Below are 21,754 nucleotides of genomic sequence, written 5' to 3'. Positions count from 1 at the left end.
AAAAAGGACATCACGTAAGTGGGGAAATTGAGCATAGCTCCTGTCATTTATTGTTTATTCAGTGGGCAAAACATACCCCTGGTTAACTAACAGCTGCTAGTAAAAGCACTAGCATTGTACAAGTTGCCTAGAAGTCAGATTGAAGTATTACAGGAACCTTTTCTGAAGTCTGAGCAACTTCAGTAGTGTACATTAAGACGGCTCCATTCACTTATATTGTTTTTATCTTGTTGAGCGACTTGAGGCAACTTGGGACGACTTAAAGTCGGATCCAAAGTTGCCCCTGTGTGAATGGACTCTTACAGATCTGTTATCAATATACATATTTGTTTATCATTTTTATTAAGGAAGAGAACAACCACCCATTTTCAGTTCTAAAACATAAAATTATGTTATAAAAATATTTGTCAACCTTTGATATTTACTACTTCAGTTAGTACCCAAAGAGGTGTTCCAAAAAAAAAATGTGGCAGGAATGTATGCTGTACATATAATATTCAAAGGCAGGCAAGAAGTATTAATTCAAACAGCAGCACTACTGGTCAGTTCTTCAGGTAGGTGTGTTACAACTCCCCATTTCTGGAGCTGCTGTTTCATGCAGTAGGTTTACAGTTGTAAAAGTTGCTTTTTATTTCATCAACACTCCAATGCACTGTAGGAGTAGTAGACAGAAATATAATTTACATGCTCATTTACGAGTGACAAATTATAACAATGCAGAAAACCTCTCTTGGTTCTTTTTTTTTCTCCCCACTTTTAGGGTTACTGTGGTTCTCACTAGTCCAATATTGCCATTAATGGATGTAGTTTTGCACACAGACTGTAATCATTCTCCTGCATAAGTGATTTCTTCATTTTCATTTTGAATCATGTTATAATGAGCTGCTTCAAAAAAAAATAAGCATTTTTCTTATTCTTAAGAAAAATGTAAAAAAATAGAATTTGCTATGGGCAACATGTGCGCCTATGTCATTGTACACATTTATCTCATTAGCATTCAGTTAATGTAGCCAAGAACAATATTCCATGTGCTTTAGCTATTAGCAACCAATAAAGTCATCTTTCATTGTTCTGATTATACTGTCATGTAAAAAGCTGAAATCTGACCTGTCGGTTAAGGTTACTGCACAAATTTGCTCTCAGCACCATGTTACTAAATAATGTGTTCCTGATATACTGGCATTTCAGTTAGCTTATATTTATTTTTATAATATGTCTTATATGTTAACTTGATCTCATATAAAAAGTTACTTTTAAGCATGATTTAAAGCATTAGCAATTGTTGGGCATGTAAAGGATATTACCATTTTTTGGTATTTTTAAGTATGCCCAAAAATATAAATGCAGACTGATGCATTTTGATGAATAGGGGTGAGCATGTTAACAGCAGCCAGGTTTATTACATAAAAAAGAGAATTCTCATGCAGAAAACCTGTTGCAAACATCTCAGGGATGTCTAAGTTACTGCATGTATGTTTTTTCTTTTAGTAACAATTTTGTTATTTCACAACCCTATGTAACACTGGAAATGCACTCATCCTTCAAAATAGGACATTTACATTAAATTTCTCTTTGCCACTTCTTGAAGAGGCAGTAATATTTTGTTTTTTGAAAGTTTAAATACAAAAGTGCAATAAATAGCTATATACATACTGTAGATAGGGAAGATACACACATTTAAAATAGTGCACTGTTCCCTGATAACATTTACCTTCCATATGTAAAAAAACATAATTTGTATGACTTCCCAATAAATGAAAAAACAAGGAAAAGACTACATGTTTAAAATGTCAGCAAGTGACCGGAAATTATTTCTAAGATATTTGTATAAACATTGTCTTTTAATATATATATATATATATATATATATATATATATATATATATATATATATATATATATATATATATATATATATATATATATATATATATATATATATATATATATATACTCACACTCACATATAGTATATATGCATACATACATACACACACAAACTCATACATAACATCATCAAATTAATACATTGTTGGTATTAATTGATTGTATCAAATTAATGTCATTTACATATATTAGCAGCATTCATTAAAAGTGAGCCTTGTGCAGGATCACAATTGTGACACCCTATGTCATTAATAAGAAGACTGTATTGAGCATTCCAAAGAAACTCATCTACCCATGGTGCTCACCTACTTATTTTCCTATTGGTTGCAGCAGATAATAAATATGATTCTGTCGTTTGCAACTTATTTGCAAATCCTTAAAAAAAATCACCTTTGGTTTACAGCCTTGTGCTAGTTATCCACTCAGACGCTATCCACTAGAAAAGGCAACAGCACCCACATCAGTCAGTTTAAGTAGCATAAAGTCTTTTCAAGTCACAGTAAAATCTCCCAGCATTTTTGGTTATGTTTTTAAACAAAGTACAAAAATAAAGCTTTATTCCTCATTTTCAAATGTAAAAAATATTCTTTAGGTGCACTAAGTTGAAGCTATGACATTGATTTCATAGCTTATATAATAAAATGCCTTTAACACTAGCACAACACTATAATTACACTTGCCTCTTTTAATTGTGCAGTTTAATTTATTGCATTTGACATTATATTATTTTGGTATAAATAATTTGCCTGTTACCACATAATGCTCTCTTGTTTTTACTAGTGAAGACACTCTATTAAAGATGCCAGTTTATGGTTTCTTAACCTTGCTTTGTGGGACGTATTCTTTTAGTCCTCTTTGTTACTGTAGTATATTTGAAAGGCTTCTGTAGCTCCACCACACCTTTAGGATACCTCTTCATAAAATGAACATCTTGCTGATTTTCTTGAGTTTTCGGGCCTTTGCGTGGCCTTCCTTTTTTTGTAAATCCAACATACCAACCAGTGTATTTAGCAGACATCAAAGCTGTGTAGTTATTTTCTAACACTTTTTCAATGAAGACACACTCCTTGCTAGATCCATCGGGCTAAAAATGAACAAAAATAAATAAATAAACAACAATAAAACTGCAGTGCACAATTGCTGTAGATATTTAAAGAGAACTCCTTACAACAGAAATATGGAAAGTGTCCTAGATAGTTTTGAAGGTACAAAAGTGTTTGCCATGGTGGACCTGACTTCACAATCTTGTTCGTCACTGACCAGGTAAAATTATTCAAGAGAGGTGAGACTTTTATGACTTCAATGGCTGTTGATTTTTCTAGGTATATGGTTCACTAGGAAGTGAAGCCTGTACCTTTAAAAAAATATTTTCACCAAATTTCAATCCTTACAGGTTCATGTTAATGAGTTATAAAATTCTTTGCCAACAACTTAAAATGTTACGTAGAAGGTCACCCAATTGCACTTAGTTACCCAACTCACTATTTTTTGTGAAAACATTTCTGTCATCTGTAAGCTCCTCTCTTTTGAATAACCATGAATCAGAACTGTCCTTTCATATTATAGGTGCATTGCTATTGAATTATCTATTGTGAATGTTAGTGACTCACAATCTAAGTAGCAGGAGGAGCTCTAGGCACCTTCTTACCAAATCATTTTGTCTGCTTTGCTAAAGTGAAGCCTATTTACCAAGCTCAATATCTCAAGCTTAACACTCATATGAATAAATCAAAATAATGAAACATTTCTCCCCCTTGTTTATAAGGGACTGTATGGTGATTAGGTAGACACAGTCTGAAAGCAGCTAACTTCTGCAGCACTTTCTGGAAAACTCAAAGTTCTGTCACACAAGTTTCAGGGGTACACCCTGTTTTAAATGCTTGTTTGTAGAAACAAAGATTTTGTATAAATAGTAAAGATTAAAAGCACAATCCAAAAAAATAGAAAAATTCATCCCAAACCAGGGGTAGGCAACCTTTTCTGGTACAAATATTTTTGTTCAATTTTTTATTTTTGAAAAACAAGAACAAAGAACTGCTCACGCTAGGGCTTAGATGACAGCATAACTCAGAGTTAAGCCTCTTACACACGGTACAATTGTTGGCAGGGGATTGTCTGTTGACAGACTGTTGTCCTAAAATCTTACCAATCTTACTAAAATCATACGCTTATTTTGATAATTGTTGTCCAACTTTTGGCCAACAAATGTTGGATGGCAGGCTAGTAATTTTTTTGGCAGAGAACGGTCTGTTGTCTGATTTTCGTATGTCAATTACACAAATCCATCACACAAAATTCAAAAGTACAAACACGCATGCTCAGAATCAATGCTCACCAAACACGATATTATCAGAAGGGGCCCAAAGGGTGGCGCTCAAGAGCTGAAATTCCTCATAGTATGTCAGTATGTTCTTGTTTGTGGCACGACAATTGTGTAACATTAGTATGCAAGACAAGATCCTGGCACATGCCCTTTTGACAAAAAATCTGACGCTCGGTTGGCTAACAATAGTACCGTGTGTACGAGGCTTAAGGCTTCACATACTTTAGAAACTAAAATATGTACTAATTAAAGTGCAACAAGTGGCATCAATTGTGCAAAACCTAAAATTCAGCTAGAGATGAATTTCAAGCATAAATACCAGTGCAATATACAAAAAGGGTGCAGATCTCTGCAAAAAATCATATGGGACCAAAGTGTAAAGTCCATTGCTAAAACATGTTGAAATGATGATCGAACTCTCAGCTGTGTGACACCCATCACCAAAATAAAAATAGGTTGAAAGTTTAATCGAGATCTCTGGTCTCCAATCAGAGATATCGGAGAGGTGTGAGCTAGGGGACTATTATGGGGCACGTAGATATTGTTACATCGAAATGAGAAAAACCAATATTACATAAAAATATAATTTATTAAAATGAAAAACATTACAATTTCAAATATATATCACAATTTCATAGGGGAAGGTGAGGTATTTCGACTAGTTTCCCTTCTCAGCTTCTTCAGGAAATTACCTACATCTAAAAATACATCAATTATTCATGGGTATATAAATATACAAAAATCATCATAAAATAACAATTCATTTAGCTAATCAATAAAGGAGACAATATTACAATACATAGTGAGAGCAAAGTCTTACCTATCTGCCCTTGCCCCTGGACAGGCCAGAACCAGATTGGGGGAAAGAAAGGCCTTAAGGTGTTTTTCTGAATTTTTTTTTGATATGGTGATTGTCATGATATACTAATTACACTAACCTTGGGGCTATCCATTATTATAGTGGTTCTATCTCAGTATGGTCGTCAAGCAAGGAATGCACTTGACCATCACTACTTTATTCACTGATGGGAAGTTCTTCTTCCTCCTTTTCCCCCCTCTTCCCCCCCCCCCCCTTTTTCCATCCTTTAACAAACTGAACAAATACCTTTGTTTAGATATAGATCGGCCGTCGGGGCAAAATCCCACTCCCAGTCGCCGGGTAAGGCCTTTCTTTCCCCCAATCTGGTTCTGGCCTATCCAGGGGCAAGGGCAGATAGGTAAGACTTTGCTCTCACTATGTATTGTAATATTGTCTCCTTTATTGATTACCTAAATGAATTGTTATTTTATGATGATTTTTGTATATTTATATACCCATGAATAATTGATGTATTTTTAGATGTAGGTAATTTCCTGAAGAAGCTGAGAAGGGAAACTAGTCTAAACATCTCACCTTCCCCTATGAAATTGTGATATATATTTGAAATTGTAATGTTTTTCATTTTAATAAATTATATTTTTATGTAATATTGGTTTTTCTCATTTCGATGTAACAATATTTTCCTTCCCCCGTAATAGTCCCCTAGCTCACACCTCTCAGATATCTCTGATTGGAGACCAGAGATCTCGATTAAACTTTCAACCTAAGTAATTGGCATGAGGGTGCACATTGAAGTCTGATAATTCTTATTTACTCATGTGAGGCCACCCATTTGTTACCAAACTAAAAATGGAGGCTTAATAGAAAGTCTGCAACCCCCCTTACTCAGGGAGGTCATACAGTACTTAACTGGATCTCTGATCCACTGAAGAAAAGACCAGGTGGTCTCTCAGGTGTCCTTAATTGGTAAACTAGAAGGCTCTCAACAGACCAGGAAGTAATGGCAAAAACCAGCAGTAGATCAGCTAGCTGAAGTATATATGGAACAAAAAACTCCACATAGTGTGATACTGTATCAGCTTTGAATTAAAAAAAAAGTAATGCACCTACATCAGATTAGTATAATGCAGGCAGATACATAAATCCAAACAAACCCCTTGTAATTGGCCAGTGATCGTGCATGCACAGTAGCGTGTGTATGTATCAGTCCTGATGATCATTTCATTTCGCCGATATCATTTATGATGAAACGATAAAAAAAAGAGGAATAGATGAAAGTGAAAAGAAGGGGGGGGGGGAGAGAATGGGAGGCTAGCAGAAAGAAGAGAAGGAGGGAAAGGACAAAGGGGACATGGACTTGGGATCACCAGGAATTCAGTAAGACCAAAAATCTGTAAGATGAGGACAGACATGTGTAAGACGTTCCCACAATGGCCACAGCCCCGGAAACAGCGGTCATTAGAGCTAGGATTGGCATGGGTAATATGAGCTGGGACCTAATGCCATCATTGCAGTACTTTATATGCCGCCTCTAGAGTGGCATTGTTAAATTAACATTTTGCTACGGAGGACCAGGCCTTGCTCCAGTCTGCTAGGTCTGTCTCGGATGCCAAGCCCTGTTCCCAAAAATATTTGAGAGAAGTAGGGGATGCTCTACTATTCAGGGAAGCATGAAGCATAAAGGGTGGAGATGAGACCAGGTGACCCTGGAGAGTGCTGGCATATATGCTTGAAGGTCATTTTCCAAAAGGGGTAGGTAGAGATGTGACAGAGGGATGATATCCAATGTTGGCGTTAGAGGTAGTGAAAAAACTCCAATTGAGGGGTCTCATGCATTTCTTGGAGAGACACCCATGTTGGAAAAGACAGAGAAGTCAAAAAGTGCTGAACTTGCATAAAACCATGGGCAGTCCACCAGGAAAATGCCAGAGGTTGGTCCATGCCCAGGGAAAATAAAGGATTGTAAAGAATGGGCAGGAGGGGCAAGAAGGGAGACACAAGATTGCCCGAGTATCTGATGGAGTCCCACGTTTTCAGGCTATGCTGCATGAAAGGGCTAACGTTGGGCAGGTCCACCTATTAGTGTCCACCTATGTTATAGGAGGAGTCCTTTTAATTCTCCCATTTAGAGGAGTGTATGCTCCCATGGATAAGAGAAGCAGGATCTTCCATTCTATGGATAGCGTAGGACCCACTGATATTGGGGTACTTTGACGTAGTAGTGGGCTTAGCACTATATGGCCATATGGTGTAATTAAATCCCCATATTTTCTGAATATGCTCAGGTGTTTTAAATAGCCTTGCAGGAGTTAAATGTAATTTTTGTATGTTGGCGCTATAATCTTTTTTTTCTTTCTGTATGGTCTTATGGCTGCACCATCTTTTATGCATTTTTTTGGGTGTGTCCCCCAAATCTTTGTTTGTCTAGTTAGGGTGAGAAGCGCATCATCCACAAAGAGACTTAACTTGTAATTGTGGCCTGCATATGGGACACCAGTTATATTCTGGTCCTGACGAAGTGCGAGCGCAAAAGGTTCGAGAGCTAAGATGGAATGGGACGGGAGAGGGGGTAGTCCTGCCTAGTGCCCCTATGAATCAAAGTAACCGGCATATTTAACTAAGGCCGACGGGACTGAATACAGAGCCTTAAACCAAGTTAGAAAGGCTTCTCCAAAACACCAGCGACTCAACACAAAATGCAAGTATTCCCATGACAGGGAGTCAAACGCCTTTATGATATCTAGGAAGAGAAGAAAGTCAGGGTTTTTAAGATGGTTGAGGAGATGAATTAGATGGACTACTTTTGGAAGGTTGTCACAAGCCTGCCTACCCAAGACAAAACCCATTTGGTCCCTATGGACCAAGAGGTTTAGGTACTTATTGATGCAAGTGCCCAATATTTTCCCCAGGTTTTTTAGATCCTTATTGAGACGAGAAATGGACCAAAAAGCCTGTGGCTCGGAGGCATCGTCCATCGTTTTAGGGAAGCATTGCTATATGCGCTCTGAGGTCATCTGGGGAGGGATCCCTGTTTTAGTGTGTTGAAGTAATTGGTCAGGTAGGGTCTTAGGAGGGATGAAAATTTCTTAAATTACAAACCAGAAAATCTATAAGGGCCTGGAGCAGTGGAAGGCTTCAAAGACCTTTTCGCCTGCAGCACCTCTGTCTCAGAGATGCAAGCAGTAGGGGTCTCACAAGCAGCAGCGGATAGAGTGGGGAAATGTAGGTCATGAAAGAAAGCCTCAGCTAAGATTAAGGGGAATGGACCAGGTTTGATAAACAAGGTAAAGCATAACTCAGTGAAATCGGACATTCTTCCAGTTTTCCAGCAGAATTAAGCTTTTTGCCCAAAATAGCTCCAGGCTTGTTAGCACATGAATAGAATTTGTGTCTGGTGCACCAAAGGCTTCTCAGCCTGGGAAGTGGCCAGGAGGTCCAATTCCGTGACCAACAAGTGTCAGCCTCAGTCAAAAGGGAGGTTAATTCAGAGATACAATGCTCCCACTCACATTTCTTCGAGGAGGCCAACTGGTTGATGTGGCCTCAGAGGGTGATCTTATGGGCTTCCCACAAGGACACTGCTGAGGAGACAGAGCCCACATTGTCCAAGAAATAAGTCTGGATGTGGAAAAGGACCTGCTGACAAGATTTGTTGATCCTCCCATGGGGGATGGGCTTGCTCAGACCCAAAAGGGATACCAATAGTACCAGAGGATCGTTATCTGACCACGGAGAGGAGGGAATAGGGACCCTGCTGACAAGTGGCTTCAGTCAGGAGAGATTTGTTGATCCTCCAGTGGGGGGTGGCCTTGCTCAGACCCAAAAGGGATACCAACAGGACCAGAGGATCATGATCTGACCAGGGAGAGGAGGAAATAGCAACCCTATGAGCAAGAGGAAAATGTTGAATCAACATGAACATGTGGTCTATCCTACAGAAGTTGTAATGCGAGTTGAAATAAAAACTGTAATTACGGGCAGTAGGGTGAAGCTCTCTCCAAACCTCAATTCGTGTAAGTCTCTTGCATTGGATTGTGAGTGCGGTTAGCTCCCTGTGTGAACCCCCTATCCAAAGTGGAATTCAGGGCAATATTGGAGTCGTCCATCAGAAGGAGGATGCCCTTTCGGTATTGGGAGACATAGGTGTGAGAAAAAATCTGTGCTGGAATCTATTAGAGGCATAATATGAGACAATAGTAACCTCATGATCCCAGAGTGTTCCTTGTAGGAGTAGATATCTGCCCATAGGGTCAGCAATTTCAAGGGTGCACGTAAAGGGCAGGTTGCATCGGAATGCTATCAAGATCCCCCTATGTCTCTCAGCAGCCGAGGTGGTTCAAAAAAGCTGAAAGTGCATAGTTAAAAAAAACGAGCTGAGGACTGCGCAAACCTGGTCTCCTGCAAACAGTCAACATCTATCTTCTGGGATTTAAGATGGTTAAATACCTTAGTCCAGGGGTCCCCAACCTCTCTGCAGCCAGGCCATAAGTGCAGTAAACCAGCGGGCGAGAGGGTCGGTGGGCGGGCAGGCGAGAGAGCAGAGAGATTACATCATCTCTCACTGCCCGCCCTCATTCTGGGACCCAGCCAATGCGTATGTGCTGAAAAGCTGGGGAGAGAAGCCTCTTTCTCTTCTCTCACTGCTGCCTGCCACCAATTTGCTTTTACATCTAAAAAGTGACAAGCTGCATCTGGGATTTTTTGGTGGTAAGCAACAGTGGGAAGCTTCAGCTGGTAGCAGGATAGTGACAATCCACATCTGGTGGCAGGCGACATGGCACATGACAATCCACATCTGGTGGCAGGCGATGTGACAAGCTGAATCTGGTGGCAAGCAATGTGACAAGCTGCATCTGGTAGCAGGTGATGCGGCAAGTGAAATCCCAATCTGGTGGCAAGTGACAATCCGCATCTGGTGGCAGGCGACGTAGCAAGTGACAAGCTGCATCTGGTGGCAGTTGACATGGCAAGTGATAAGTTGCATCTGAAGGCAGTTAATGTGGCAAGTGACAGTCTGCATCTGGTGGCAGGCAACATGGCAAGTGACTAGCTGGATCTGGTGGCAGGCAATGTGGCAAGTGACAAGTTGCATCTGAAGGCAGGTGACATGACAAGTGACAAGCTGCATCTGGTGGCAGGCAACATGGCAAGTGACAAGCTGCATCTGGTGGCATTTGATGTGGCAAGTCACAAGCTGCATCTGGTAGTAGGTGACTTGGCAAGTGACAAGCTGCATCCTAAGGCAGGTGACGTGACAAGTGACAAGCTGTGTCTGGTGGCAAGCAACGTGTTAAGTGACAAGCTGCATCTGGTGTCAGGTGACAATGGAAAGTGACAAGCTGCACACTCAAGACTCCAACTGATTCTGCATTATGGTGAGTTGAACTATTTCATTTTATATTACAATTACAATATAATAATAGAAATAATGCGCTTCAATCATCCTGACACCATATCAACCATGGTGCCATGATAATTGAAGTGCCAACATTAGCCATTGCACCAAGAAATTGCCCTAAAAAAAACACAAATCGCAACCCCCTAAGGGTCTTGTCATAATTTTCCTTTACGCAACTGGTCCCCGGTGTCAAAAAGATTGGTTGCCTTTGACCACTTAAGAGGCGAGTTGAAAACATTGTTTTGAATGTACACTCTCAAGGGTGTCATGGCCATGACGGGGGAGAAATATTCAAGCTCAACTGAAAAAATCAGGAAGAAATATACAGAAAGATCAACTGATCTGCCATCTAACCCCAAGTCCATGTGGTCAGGAAGAGGAAAAGAGAAAAAAGAAGAAGGAGCAGAAAAAGTGTACTACAAAAACCACAACACTGGTGGACAACTTCCTATCTAGTCAGGATACCTAGAGTGATGGCTCTGCCACCAGACACATCGCTGCTAAATAATAAACACTGAGCACTCATGGAGACAGATAGGGAAGGGGATAGAAGTTGCTTCTCTGGGGCCTGGGGCCCAGAGAGAGACCAACAAGCGGTTTCCAGGTCTGAGGGGGGGTACACGTGGAAAGGAGAAATGGACAGGCAGTAACAGAAAAAAAGTAAAAGGAAAAAGGAAAAGAAAGGATGTAAGGAAGCGACAGAGAGGGAGAAAGGAAAGAAAAAAAGGAGGGGAGGAGATGAAGGAGACAAACACAGACTGGCGAGTGAATAGAAATCCATAACAGGAAGGTGCAAACCCTAATATAAGGGTGGAAGGAACAGGAAATGGCACCACTTTAAAATAAATCAAGAGTTATTGAATAAGAGTGCGGGGCAAGGCAAGGCCCAGTCCCCTCCCTCCCAAACAGAGAAACCGCATATTCAGGCATATGCCTGGGAGCTGTGCAGTGGGGCGAGCTTCCCCCTCAAGAGAAGACTGGCCAAGGGACAAAAGAGGCGGAACTGGAAAAGAACCTGCGGAGGGGGGAAAGGGAAGGGAAGAAAGGTGGAGGGAGAGGGAAGGGGAGGAGAGAGAGAGAGAAGGGGGGAGAGAAGGGAAGGGAAAGGAAAGAAAAGGGGGGAGGTGTAAGGGAAGGAGTGGGGGGAGGGATGGAAAAGAACCTGCAGAGAAAAACCTGCGGAGGGAGAGAAAGGAAAAGGGAAGGAAGACGGAGGGAGAGGGAAGGGGGAGAAGAGAGGGAAGGATTGGAGAGAAAGAAGGGGGAGGAGGGAGGGAAGAGAAAGAAAAGGGGAGGTGGAAGGGAAGGAGCTGGGGGAGGAATGAGAAAATGCATGAAATGGGGTTATGGAGACCGGCCCCGCCCCACTGCAGTAGCAGTGGTCTTCCTGTTAAAGAGTTGCAGCCCTTGTGCACTTTTGGTTAAAAAAAAATGAAACATCAGTGTGATTGGACATTTTGGAATAAGCATGATTTTTTTCTTTCTCTGTTAAAATACCTGCTACAACATCTCTATCCAACAATTAAGACAATTCCTTTTTAAAGGGCTGTGTAGGATTGCAACTAAGGGGTCTATAAGAATCTTCAGAGTCCATGATGACAACTGAACCCCCTTTGTGTGCATTCCTAATAACATCACTATCATCATTTTTAAGATTATTTAAATCAGTTCTTTCAGAAAAAGTGAGATTGTCATGTGTATGACTACTAAACGATTTTTTGGCGAGATGAGTCAAATGTCCCTCAACCAGTTTCCGAAAACAATCCATATCCTTGCCCTGTGAACATAGTTAGTCTGGTTGAAAAAAGACACAAGTCCATCCAGTTCAACCTTAAAAACAATAAATAAATAAAATAAAAAATATCGTACAATCCAATATACCCAATTGTATGCCACACAGTTGATCCAGAGGAATGCAAAAAAAAAAAACAGCAGAGCATGCTCGAATTTGCTACAGCAGGGGAAAAAAATTCCTTCCTGATCCCCCAAGAGGCAATCAGATTTTCCCTGGATCAACTTTACCTATAAATGTTAGTACCCAGTTATATTATGTACATTCAGGAAAGTATCCAGGCCTTTCTTAAAGCAATCTACTGAGCAGGCCATAACCACCTCTGGCGGGAGTCTATTCCCCATTTTCACAGCTCTTACTGTGAAGAAACCTTTCCATATTTGAAGATGAAATCTCTTTTCCTCTAGATGTAAAGAGTGCCCCCGTGAACCTACTGGATAAAAATCAGACTTTAATTTAAACGGGAAATCAACTGGCTCACTGCTGTGTTCAACAGGTCAAGGATCAGATTCAAAAGCTAAATCTATCAAATCTTGTAATGCACACATTTCAGAAAATAATTGAGGAGAATGAGGAGACTCACTAGTAGGGATGAGCCGAACACCCCCCGGTTCGGTTCGCACCAGAACTTTCGAACGCACCCCAAATTCGAACAAACTTTAGAACCCCATTGAAGTCTATGGGACTCGAACGTTCGAATTGAAAAGTGCTAATTTTAACGGCTAATATGCAAGATACTGTCCTAAAAAGGGTTTGGGGACCTGGCTCCTGCCCCAGGGGACATAGGTCAATGCCTAAAATGTTTTTAAAAATGGCCGTTAAGGCGGGAGCACTGATTTTAATGACGATTAAAGTGAAAAAAAAAGTGAAATATTCCTTTAAATATGGTGCCTGGGGGGTGTCTGTAGTATGCCTGTGAAGTGCCATGTGTTTCCCGTGTTTAGAACAGTCCCTGCACAAAATGACATTAAACGGAAATAACACCATTTAAAACTGCTTGCGGTTTTAATGTTATATCTGGTTCCTGCAATATGGTTGAAAATCATTGAGAAAAATGGCATGGGTAGCCCTCCCTGCCCATTACCAGCCTATTTGGGTCTTGTACGCATATTAAGGGGAACCCTGTACCCATATTAAAAAAAGGAAATGCATGTGGCCCCCAGGCCCTATATACTCAGAACAGCAGTATACAGGCGGTGCAAACAAGACAGGGACTGTGTAGGTTTGTTGTGTTAAGTTGAATCTGTTTGTAATTTTCAACTGGTACATTTTTAAAGTGTAGCTCCAGTCAAAAAAACTATTTTTAAGCTTTTTGGAAAACATAGGGAAGGGTTATCACCCCTGTATAATTTGTTTTGTCGTCCATCTTTTTTCATCTCACTTGCTGTTGTCTCCTTCCGTTTGCAAGTAGGAGATGTTTGTAAATTGGATGTTTGAAAGTAGGGGCCTGCCCTATATGCTCTGCAGAAATGGCGGAACAAGGTGTTGGTTTTGCCACAACATTGTAAGCCCTCAAAGTGACTCTTGGTGGGCGTTGGAGCGCCCTGCTGTGAACGATTATATCAAGAATTGTAATTACATGCCATTGTTGAACAGTGGTAGAAAAATTGACCTTTGGTGGTTGTGGTGCTGGTGCCACGACACTATAAGTCCTCACCGTTACTCTGGGTGGGCACAGGAACGGGCCCTCCTGTGAAATATTATATCAAGAATTGTAATTACATGTCCCTGTTAAACAGGGGCAGAAAAATTTGGCCTTAGGCACTGGTGCTGGTGCCACCACACTGCAACCTCTCCCATATACTCTAGTTTTATTGCAGGAATTAGCCCTGCTGCAAAGCATTGCATCAAAAATTGTACTTAAACGCCCCTGTTAAACAGGGGCAGAAAAATTGGGCCTTAGGCACTGGTGCTGGTGCCACCACACTGCAACCTCTGCCATATACTCTAGTTTTATTGCAGGAATTAGCCCTGCTGCAAAGCATTGCATCAAAAATTGTAATTAAACGCCCCTGTTAAACAGGGGCAGAAAAATTGGGCCTTAGGCACTGGTGCTGGTGCCACCACACTGCAACCTCTGCCATATACTCTAGTTTTATTGCAGGAATTAGCCCTGCTGCAAAGCATTGCATCAAAAATTGTTATTAAACGCCTCTGTTAAACAGGGGCAGAAAAATTGGGCCTTAGGCACTGGTGCTGGTGCCACCACACTGCAACCTCTTCCATATACTCTAGTTTTATTGCAGGAATTAGCCCTGCTGCAAAGCATTGCATCAAAAATTGTACTTAAACGCCCCTGTTAAACAGGGGCAGAAAAATTGGGCCTTAGGCACTGGTGCTGGTGCCACCACACTGCAACCTCTCCCATATACTCTTGTTTGATTGCAGGAATTAGCCCTGCTGCAAAGCATTGCATCAAAAATTGTACTTAAACGCCCCTGTTAAACAGAGGCAGAAAAATTGGGCTGATGGCATCAACCAGAACCAGAAATGTTCTTCCAACATATCAGCGGAGGAGGAAGAGGATAGACAATCAACATAACAGGACAGTCACTCAGCATCAGCATAGGCAGTCTTGAAGGGATGTGATATTTAAAAAAAAATTATTCTGTTACATCAGCTTCAGGTGCTTGGTAGCTGTGGGTGATCCAAGACTGATTCATCTTGATGAAGGTCAGTCGATCAACTGATTCGGTGGACAGGCGCACCCTGTGATCGGTAACAAAGCCACCAGCAGCACTGAAGGTGCGTTCCGAAAGAACGCTGGATGCAGGACAGGCCAGTAGCTCAATTGGATACTGTGCAAGCTCTGGCCAGTGATCCATCCTCAAGACCCAGTAAGCCAGAGGATTTTCGGTGGGAAAGGTGTCCAAGTCTGACCTTGCCCCTAGGTATTCCTGCACCATGTAAATCAGACGCTGGCGATGGGTGCTGGAACCGATCATACCTTGGGGCTGCGGACTAAAAAATTGTCTGAAAGCATCAGTCAGACGGCCACCTTCTCCACCGCTCCTTCTGACCGATGCCTCAGCAACACGTTGTCCAGGACCAGGAGTTTGTAACCTCCCAGTCTCTGGGAACGCGTTGCACAGACCTTTCTGCAAGGCCTCCCGGAGATGTCTCATCCTCTGCTCCCTCTGCGATGGCAAGATAAGGTCGGCAACCTTACCCTTGTACCGTGGATCAAGGAGAGTGGCCAGCCAGTAATGGTCCCTCTCCTTGATCCGAAGAATACGAGGATCCTTCCGCAGGCTTTGCAGGATCAGGGAGGCCATGCAGCGTAGGTTAGCTGAGGCATTCGGTCCGGAGTCCTCTGGGTCACTAAGGACAACATGATCCGCAGCTACCTCCTCCCAGCCACGTACAAGTCCACGTGTTTCTTGGGACTGTAAATCATCCCTACAAGACTGCTGCTGCTGCTGCTGCTGATGCTGATGCTGAGTGCCAGCCTCCACCTCCATGCTGACACAATCATCCTCCTCCTCCTCTTCCTCATCCTCATCCTCTTCCTGTGTGATGGGTGGCACAGCAGGAACACTGTCTGGATAAAGGGGGCCTTGAGAGGCAAGGAAGTCCGCCTCTTCCTGCCTCTGTTCTGCCTCAAGTGCCCTGTCCATTATTCCACGCAGCGTATGCTCCAAGAGGTGGACAAGAGGTACAGTGTCACTGATGCATGCACTGTCACTGCTCACCATCCTTGTGGCCTCCTCAAACGGCGACAGGACAGTGCATGCATCCCTGATCATGCCCCACTGGCGTGGTGAGAAAAAACCGAGCTCCCCTGACCCTGTCCTGGTGCCGTTGTCGCACAGGTACTCATTGATGGCCCTCTGCTGCGTGTGCAGCCGCTGCAGCATGGCCAATGTTGAGTTCCATCTGGTGGGCATGTCACATATAAGGCGGTTCTTGGGCAGGTTCAACTCCTTTTGGAGCTCAGCCAGCCGAGCACAGGCATTAAATGATCGGCGGAAATGCACACAGACTTTCCTGGCCTGCTTCAGGACATCCTGTAAGCCAGGGTACCTGCCCAAAAACCGCTGCACCACCAGGTTAAGGACGTGAGCTACACAGGGCACATGGGTCAGTTGTCCCTGTCGGAGGGCGGAGAGGAGGTTGCTGCCATTGTCGCAAACCACCATTCCTGGCTTAAGCTGGCGTGGCGTCAACCACCTCTCGGCCTGCCCCTGCAGAGCTGACAAAACATCCTCCCCAGTGTGGCTCCTGTCCCCCAAACAAACCAGCGCAAGCACGGCATGGCATCGTTTTGCCTGCCTACGAAGCACCGCTGGTTCTGAGGACAGAGCACTGGAAGAGGCCATGGAGGAAGAAGAAGAGGAGGGGGTGGAGGAGAGAGGTGTGTCACAACCAATAGTAGCATTTTGGAGGCGTGGTGGCGGAACAACCTCCAACACTACTGCACCTTGTCCTGCATCCTTCCCAGCTGCCAGAAGAGTGACCCAATGGGCCGTGAAAGACAGGTAACTTCCCTGTCCATGCCTGCTGGACCATGAGTCAGCAGTAATATGCACCTTACCGCTGACCGCCCTGTCCAGCGAGGCAAGGACATTGCCTTCCACATGCCGGTAGAGAGCCGGAATCGCCTTCCATGAGAAAAAGTGGCGTTTGGGGACCTGCCACTGAGGAACCGCACATTGTACAAACTCACGGAAGGGGGCCGAGTCTACCAACTGAAAAGGCAGCAGTTGAAGTGCTAGCAATTTAGCCAAGCTAGCATTCAACCGCTGGGCATGTGGATGGCTGGGAGTGAACTTCTTTCGCCGGTCCAGCAGCTGGGGCAGGGACATTTGCCTGCTATAATCGGACGTGGGTGTACCACTAGCAGAGTTCCCGGAAGCACTTGGCTGTGACACACCTAATTCTACACCTTCATTCCTCTCAGAGCAGGTTTCAGAGAGGACTGAAGGTCTAGTGGGGTTGGAGATGCCAGCTGATGAGGAGCAAGGAGAGGTCCGCTTTGTTCTTTGGTGTGGGTCTTTGAGGTACGCTTGCCAACGAGCTGCATGGCAGGTCAACATATGTCTGGTCAAGCATGTGGTGCCCAAGCGGCTGATGTTTTGGCCACGTGAGATACGCTTGAGACATATGTTGCAAATAGCAGCGGTGCGATCTGATGCACTCGTCTCAAAAAAGGCCCACACCAAAGAACTTTTAGAATAACGCGCAGAGGAAGCGCTCTGCGCAGGCGGAGCTCTGCGGTGTGATTCAGTCGGTGTGCTGCCCCTAAGCTGGCCCCCGGAGGGCATCCTGCCTCGTTGGACATGTGCCTCCTCCTCCTCCTCCTCCTCCTCCCTCCTTCCAGGCACCCACGTGGAGTCAGTGCCCCATCATCCCCTCCCTCTTCATCGCTGTAGCAAACCTGGCAGTATGCTGCAGCTTGTGGAACATGACTGCCAGATTGCTGTCCTTCTTGAGCATCCCCTCTCTCTGCGCTCACGCTACTGCCTTCCTCTAGCTGAGTGTCATCATCAGAGCCCACCAAACAATGGGCATCCTCCTGGAGCATGTACCCAACACTGTGCTCAAAGAGTTCAGGAGACTCCTCAGGAGGACGTGGTGGGTCAAGGGAAGGAGTCACTGATGATGACATTGAGAGGAGGGAAGACGATGCGTTGGCAGCTGCTTTGCTACTACCCTGAGACTGGGTGAGAGAGGATGAGGAGGATGAAGAGGGCTTGGTCATCCACTCTACCAAGTCGTTGGCATGTTGCGGTTCAACATGTCCAGCTGCAGAAAAGAAGGACAAGCATGTCCCATGGCCACGTGCTGATGACAATGCACCGCGTCCACGACCAGCACTGTTGTCTCTAGACACAGAGCCTGCTTGCCCTCTTTTATCGGCTCGCGCCTGTCTGCCTCTCCTTGCTGGCCTTCCAGACATGGTAATGGCCTGAAGGGAGTTGGGTAAAACAGTAGTTGGGTAGTTTATATTGTGCTGGAGGCACACAACACCCACTAACTCCTGCAGATGCCTTTTTTATAGAACAGCAGAGATAAAGGGGTATATACAGATGTATACTGTGCTGTGCTGGAGGCACACACAACTTCCAATATCTCCTGCAGATGGCAATTGGGCTCAAATAGAGAACAGCTATGTAGGTGGATTATAGCGGTATGTACTGGGTACAGAGCACGCAGACAGCACGCACTATCTCCTAACACTACTGACTGCAAGCTCTATTATTAAAGATGGACCACTAGCTATATAGGTGAGGTGAATATCACAGTGTATACTGCGGTCAGGGCATGCAGACAATAACCAGAAAACAGCAGAGATAAAGGGGTATATACAGATGTATACTGTGCTGTGCTGGAGGCACACACAACTTCCAATAACTCCTGCAGATGGCAATTGGGCTCAAATAGAGAACAGCTATGTAGGTGGATTATAGTGGTATGTACTGGGTACAGAGCACGCAGACAGCCCGCACTATCTCCTAACACTACTGACTGCAGGCTCTATTATTAAAGATGGACCACTAGCTATATAGGTGAGGTGAATATCACGGTGTATACTGCGGTCAGGGCACGCAGACAATAACCAGAAAACAGCAGAGATAAAGGGGTATATACAGATGTATACTGTGCTGTGCTGGAGGCACACACAACTTCCAATAACTCCTGCAGATTGCAATTGGGCTCAAATAGAGAACAGCTATGTAGGTGGATTATAGTGGTATGTACTGGGTACAGAGCACGCAGACAGCACGCACTATCTCCTAACACTACTGACTGCAAGCTCTATTATTAAAGATGGACCACTAGCTATATAGGTGAGGTGAATATAGTGGTGTATACTGCGGTCAGGGCACAGACAATAACCACTACACAAGAGCAAGATAGGAAATCAGCCAAAAACGATCGGTGTGTACTGTGTTGAAGGTACACAGAACACCCACTGCTTCAGATGCCAACACACTACACGAGGCCGCCTTTGAGGCGGCCTTATATAGTGTGGGGCGTGCACTACACAGCCTGAGCTATGATTGGCCACAGGCAGGATGCCTGTGGCCAATCATGGCTCTCCTCGCTGCTGGCGCTGCGATTGGCCAAGCATGCGGGGTCACAGTGCATGCTTGGCCAATCATGAGCCAGCAATGCACTGCGCCATCGCAGTGCATTGTGGGCCGTGCGTGCCACACGAATTTTGATGCGAACGGACCAAGAGTTCGGATTTCGCCGAACGGACGAACAGCCAATGTTCGAGTCGAACGTACGTTCGACTCGAACACGAAGCTCATCCCTAGTTGCCGTTCTGCACTTGACATAACCTGACTGGGCGGAGTGGATCAGGGAGGGGATGATGTCAGCCAGCCTATTGGCTATTATTTTGGAAAGAATTTTGACATCAAGATTTAGGAGCGAGATGGGTCTATATGACCCAGGCTCTTGTGGGTCTTTCCCCTTTTTTTCCAACAATTTAATAATTGCTTGATTGCCGGACAGGAGATAGGGGCCACCAGACCATATATGTTGGTAGACATCGGTGAGGGTCGGGGTCAGAAGTGAGTTTAAAGATTTATAGAACTCGCCTGATAGGCCATCCGCACCTGGGGCTTTGGAGGGAGCTAGCTTACGAATCGTATCGGATATCTCCGAGGAGGATATGGGGGCGTTTAGCGAATCGAGTTGAGAGGGAGATACTCGGGTCAATTGTACTTCGTCGAGGAAGTCGCGTGCTGTGGGTCGGTCAATGGGGTCCGCCGCAGAGAGGGTAGAATAAAAGCGGAGCATCGCCGCATTAATGCCCTTCAGAGTAGTGGTGACTGTGTCATCGGGGTCGCGTAGCGACGATATAACCGTGGGGCGGTAGGGTGCCTTGCATAATCTGGCAAGAAGCTTGCCAGCCTTATTGCCAAATTTGTGTAGGGTGGCATCAAAGTGAGCTTGTTTAGTGGTTTCCAAGGTTTCGGCCCAAGTGTCCAAGGACTGCTTGGCTGTGTGCCAGGCCTCACGATTTTTGGGGGAGTTTAAGGCATAGAGTGCTCGCTGGGCCTGATGTAATCTGGAACTGGAGGCTTTGTATTGAGACAGGGCGTGCTTCTTGAACGAGGATGCATAAAAGATAATGCGTCCCCTAAGGAACGCCTTACCTGCATCCCAGAACAAGTTTGGGTTATCGGCATGTATTGCATTCGTCTGCGTATAGGATGCCCATTCTTTCGTCATGTAGGCTTGAAAGTCTGCGTTGTGTTGCAAGTAGGAGGGGAAACGCCATATTTTGGAGTTAGGGTGTATGTCGGGGGTCTCTAGCGTCACTGAGATCGGAGCATGGTCTGATATAGCTATGTCATGGATTTCCGCTTTTGGAAGGAAGGGGATTAGGTCATTAGAGCTAAAAAAATAGTCAATCCTAGAAAAGACATTGTGGGGATAAGAGTAAAAGGAAAATTCTCGGTCGGTCGGGTGGTGGAGTCGCCAAATGTCATGCAGGCGAAGGGATTCCATAGTCATCGCCAGGCTCGTGGGAATAGTAACGGTCGAGGAAGATACGGGGCGCAATGATGAGGATTTGTCATCCACCGGGTGGGCAACAGAATTGAAGTCGCCCCCCACCAGGTGTGGGAGGTGAGGGAAGCGCAGAAGCCAACTAGTCAATGCGCTGAAAAAGGGTTTCGTGGGGCTATTGGGGGCATAGACGTTGGTAATTGCAATTTCCTTGGTCCCTATGAGGGCCCTAATCGTAAGGAGTCTGCCCTGTTGATCTGTGTCCGTAGATAAGATCTTACAGGGAAGATTCTTGTTGATGAGAATAAGAACCCCTGCTTTTCGGCCTACAGCCTCAGAACCTACCACCTCACCTACCCAGAGCTTCCTCATCCGAACAAAGTCCGATGAGGAGAGATGGGTTTCTTGTAACAGCGCTACGTCCGTTTTGAGTCTCTTAAGGTGTCGCAATATCTTCAGATGTTTGTTGGGGGAACGAAGCCCTTTAACGTTCCACGAGACTACTTGTAGCATGGTGGAGCGTTAAGTGAAGTAACAGTGGGGATTAATAGTACCATGTGGTAGGGAGGACCCGGGTCATGTAACAACAGGAGCTGTGCTCCAGACAGGGCCAGCGCGGCCCCTGGTAAGGTAGCAGCAAGGGAGGGTAAAGTGGAGATAAGTGCAGCTGGGGGAAGAGGCAGAAGGAAGGGGTGGGGAAGGGAACGGCAAATGTGCCAGGCATAGCAACAAAGAAAGTAAATACAACTCACTATCAACTTCACTTTTTTCCGCATGAGGGTCACTGTGTAGACCAGCTCCCAGAACCAGGCCTCCAGACTGACATAGAAATGGCCGCCCTAGAAAGAAGGAGCATGGCACGCCGTCAACCCAGGCAAGGATCAGAAAGAAGTGAGATGGTCTGCACAGAAGAATCCACAGGGGGAACAGGTGTGTGTAACCTGAAAAAACACAAACATTGAGGGAAAACAGTTACAATAGAACAACCAGAAGCCGAAAGCTTATGGGACAAGTAAGAAAACATAGGTTCAGTCAATGCAGCACACGGGGCCAGTCACGGCCCTTGGT

At 44.4% G+C, this 21,754-nt stretch overlaps 1 protein-coding gene across 1 annotated transcript in view; it reads right to left on the bottom strand.

The window, feature by feature from the left end:
* Nucleotides 1-2,033: 2,033 nt before the first annotated feature.
* Nucleotides 2,034-21,754, bottom strand: part of FGF18 (fibroblast growth factor 18) — a 517,453-nt gene continuing 497,732 nt past the window's right edge. The window contains exon 3 of the mRNA XM_077472117.1: nt 2,034-2,971. Coding sequence (XP_077328243.1) covers nt 2,705-2,971 — 267 coding nt within the window. The 3' untranslated portion in view covers nt 2,034-2,704. The remainder of the gene's footprint in view (nt 2,972-21,754) is intronic.

This window comes from Lithobates pipiens, unplaced genomic scaffold, assembly GCF_037356315.1.
Source record: "Lithobates pipiens isolate NorthernLeopardFrog02 unplaced genomic scaffold, aLitPip1_a1.2 Scaffold_8, whole genome shotgun sequence".
Classification (NCBI taxonomy): domain Eukaryota; kingdom Metazoa; phylum Chordata; class Amphibia; order Anura; family Ranidae; genus Lithobates; species Lithobates pipiens.
Note: the sequence above shows the minus strand (reverse complement) of the source record. Positions and strands in the feature narration are given on the sequence as shown.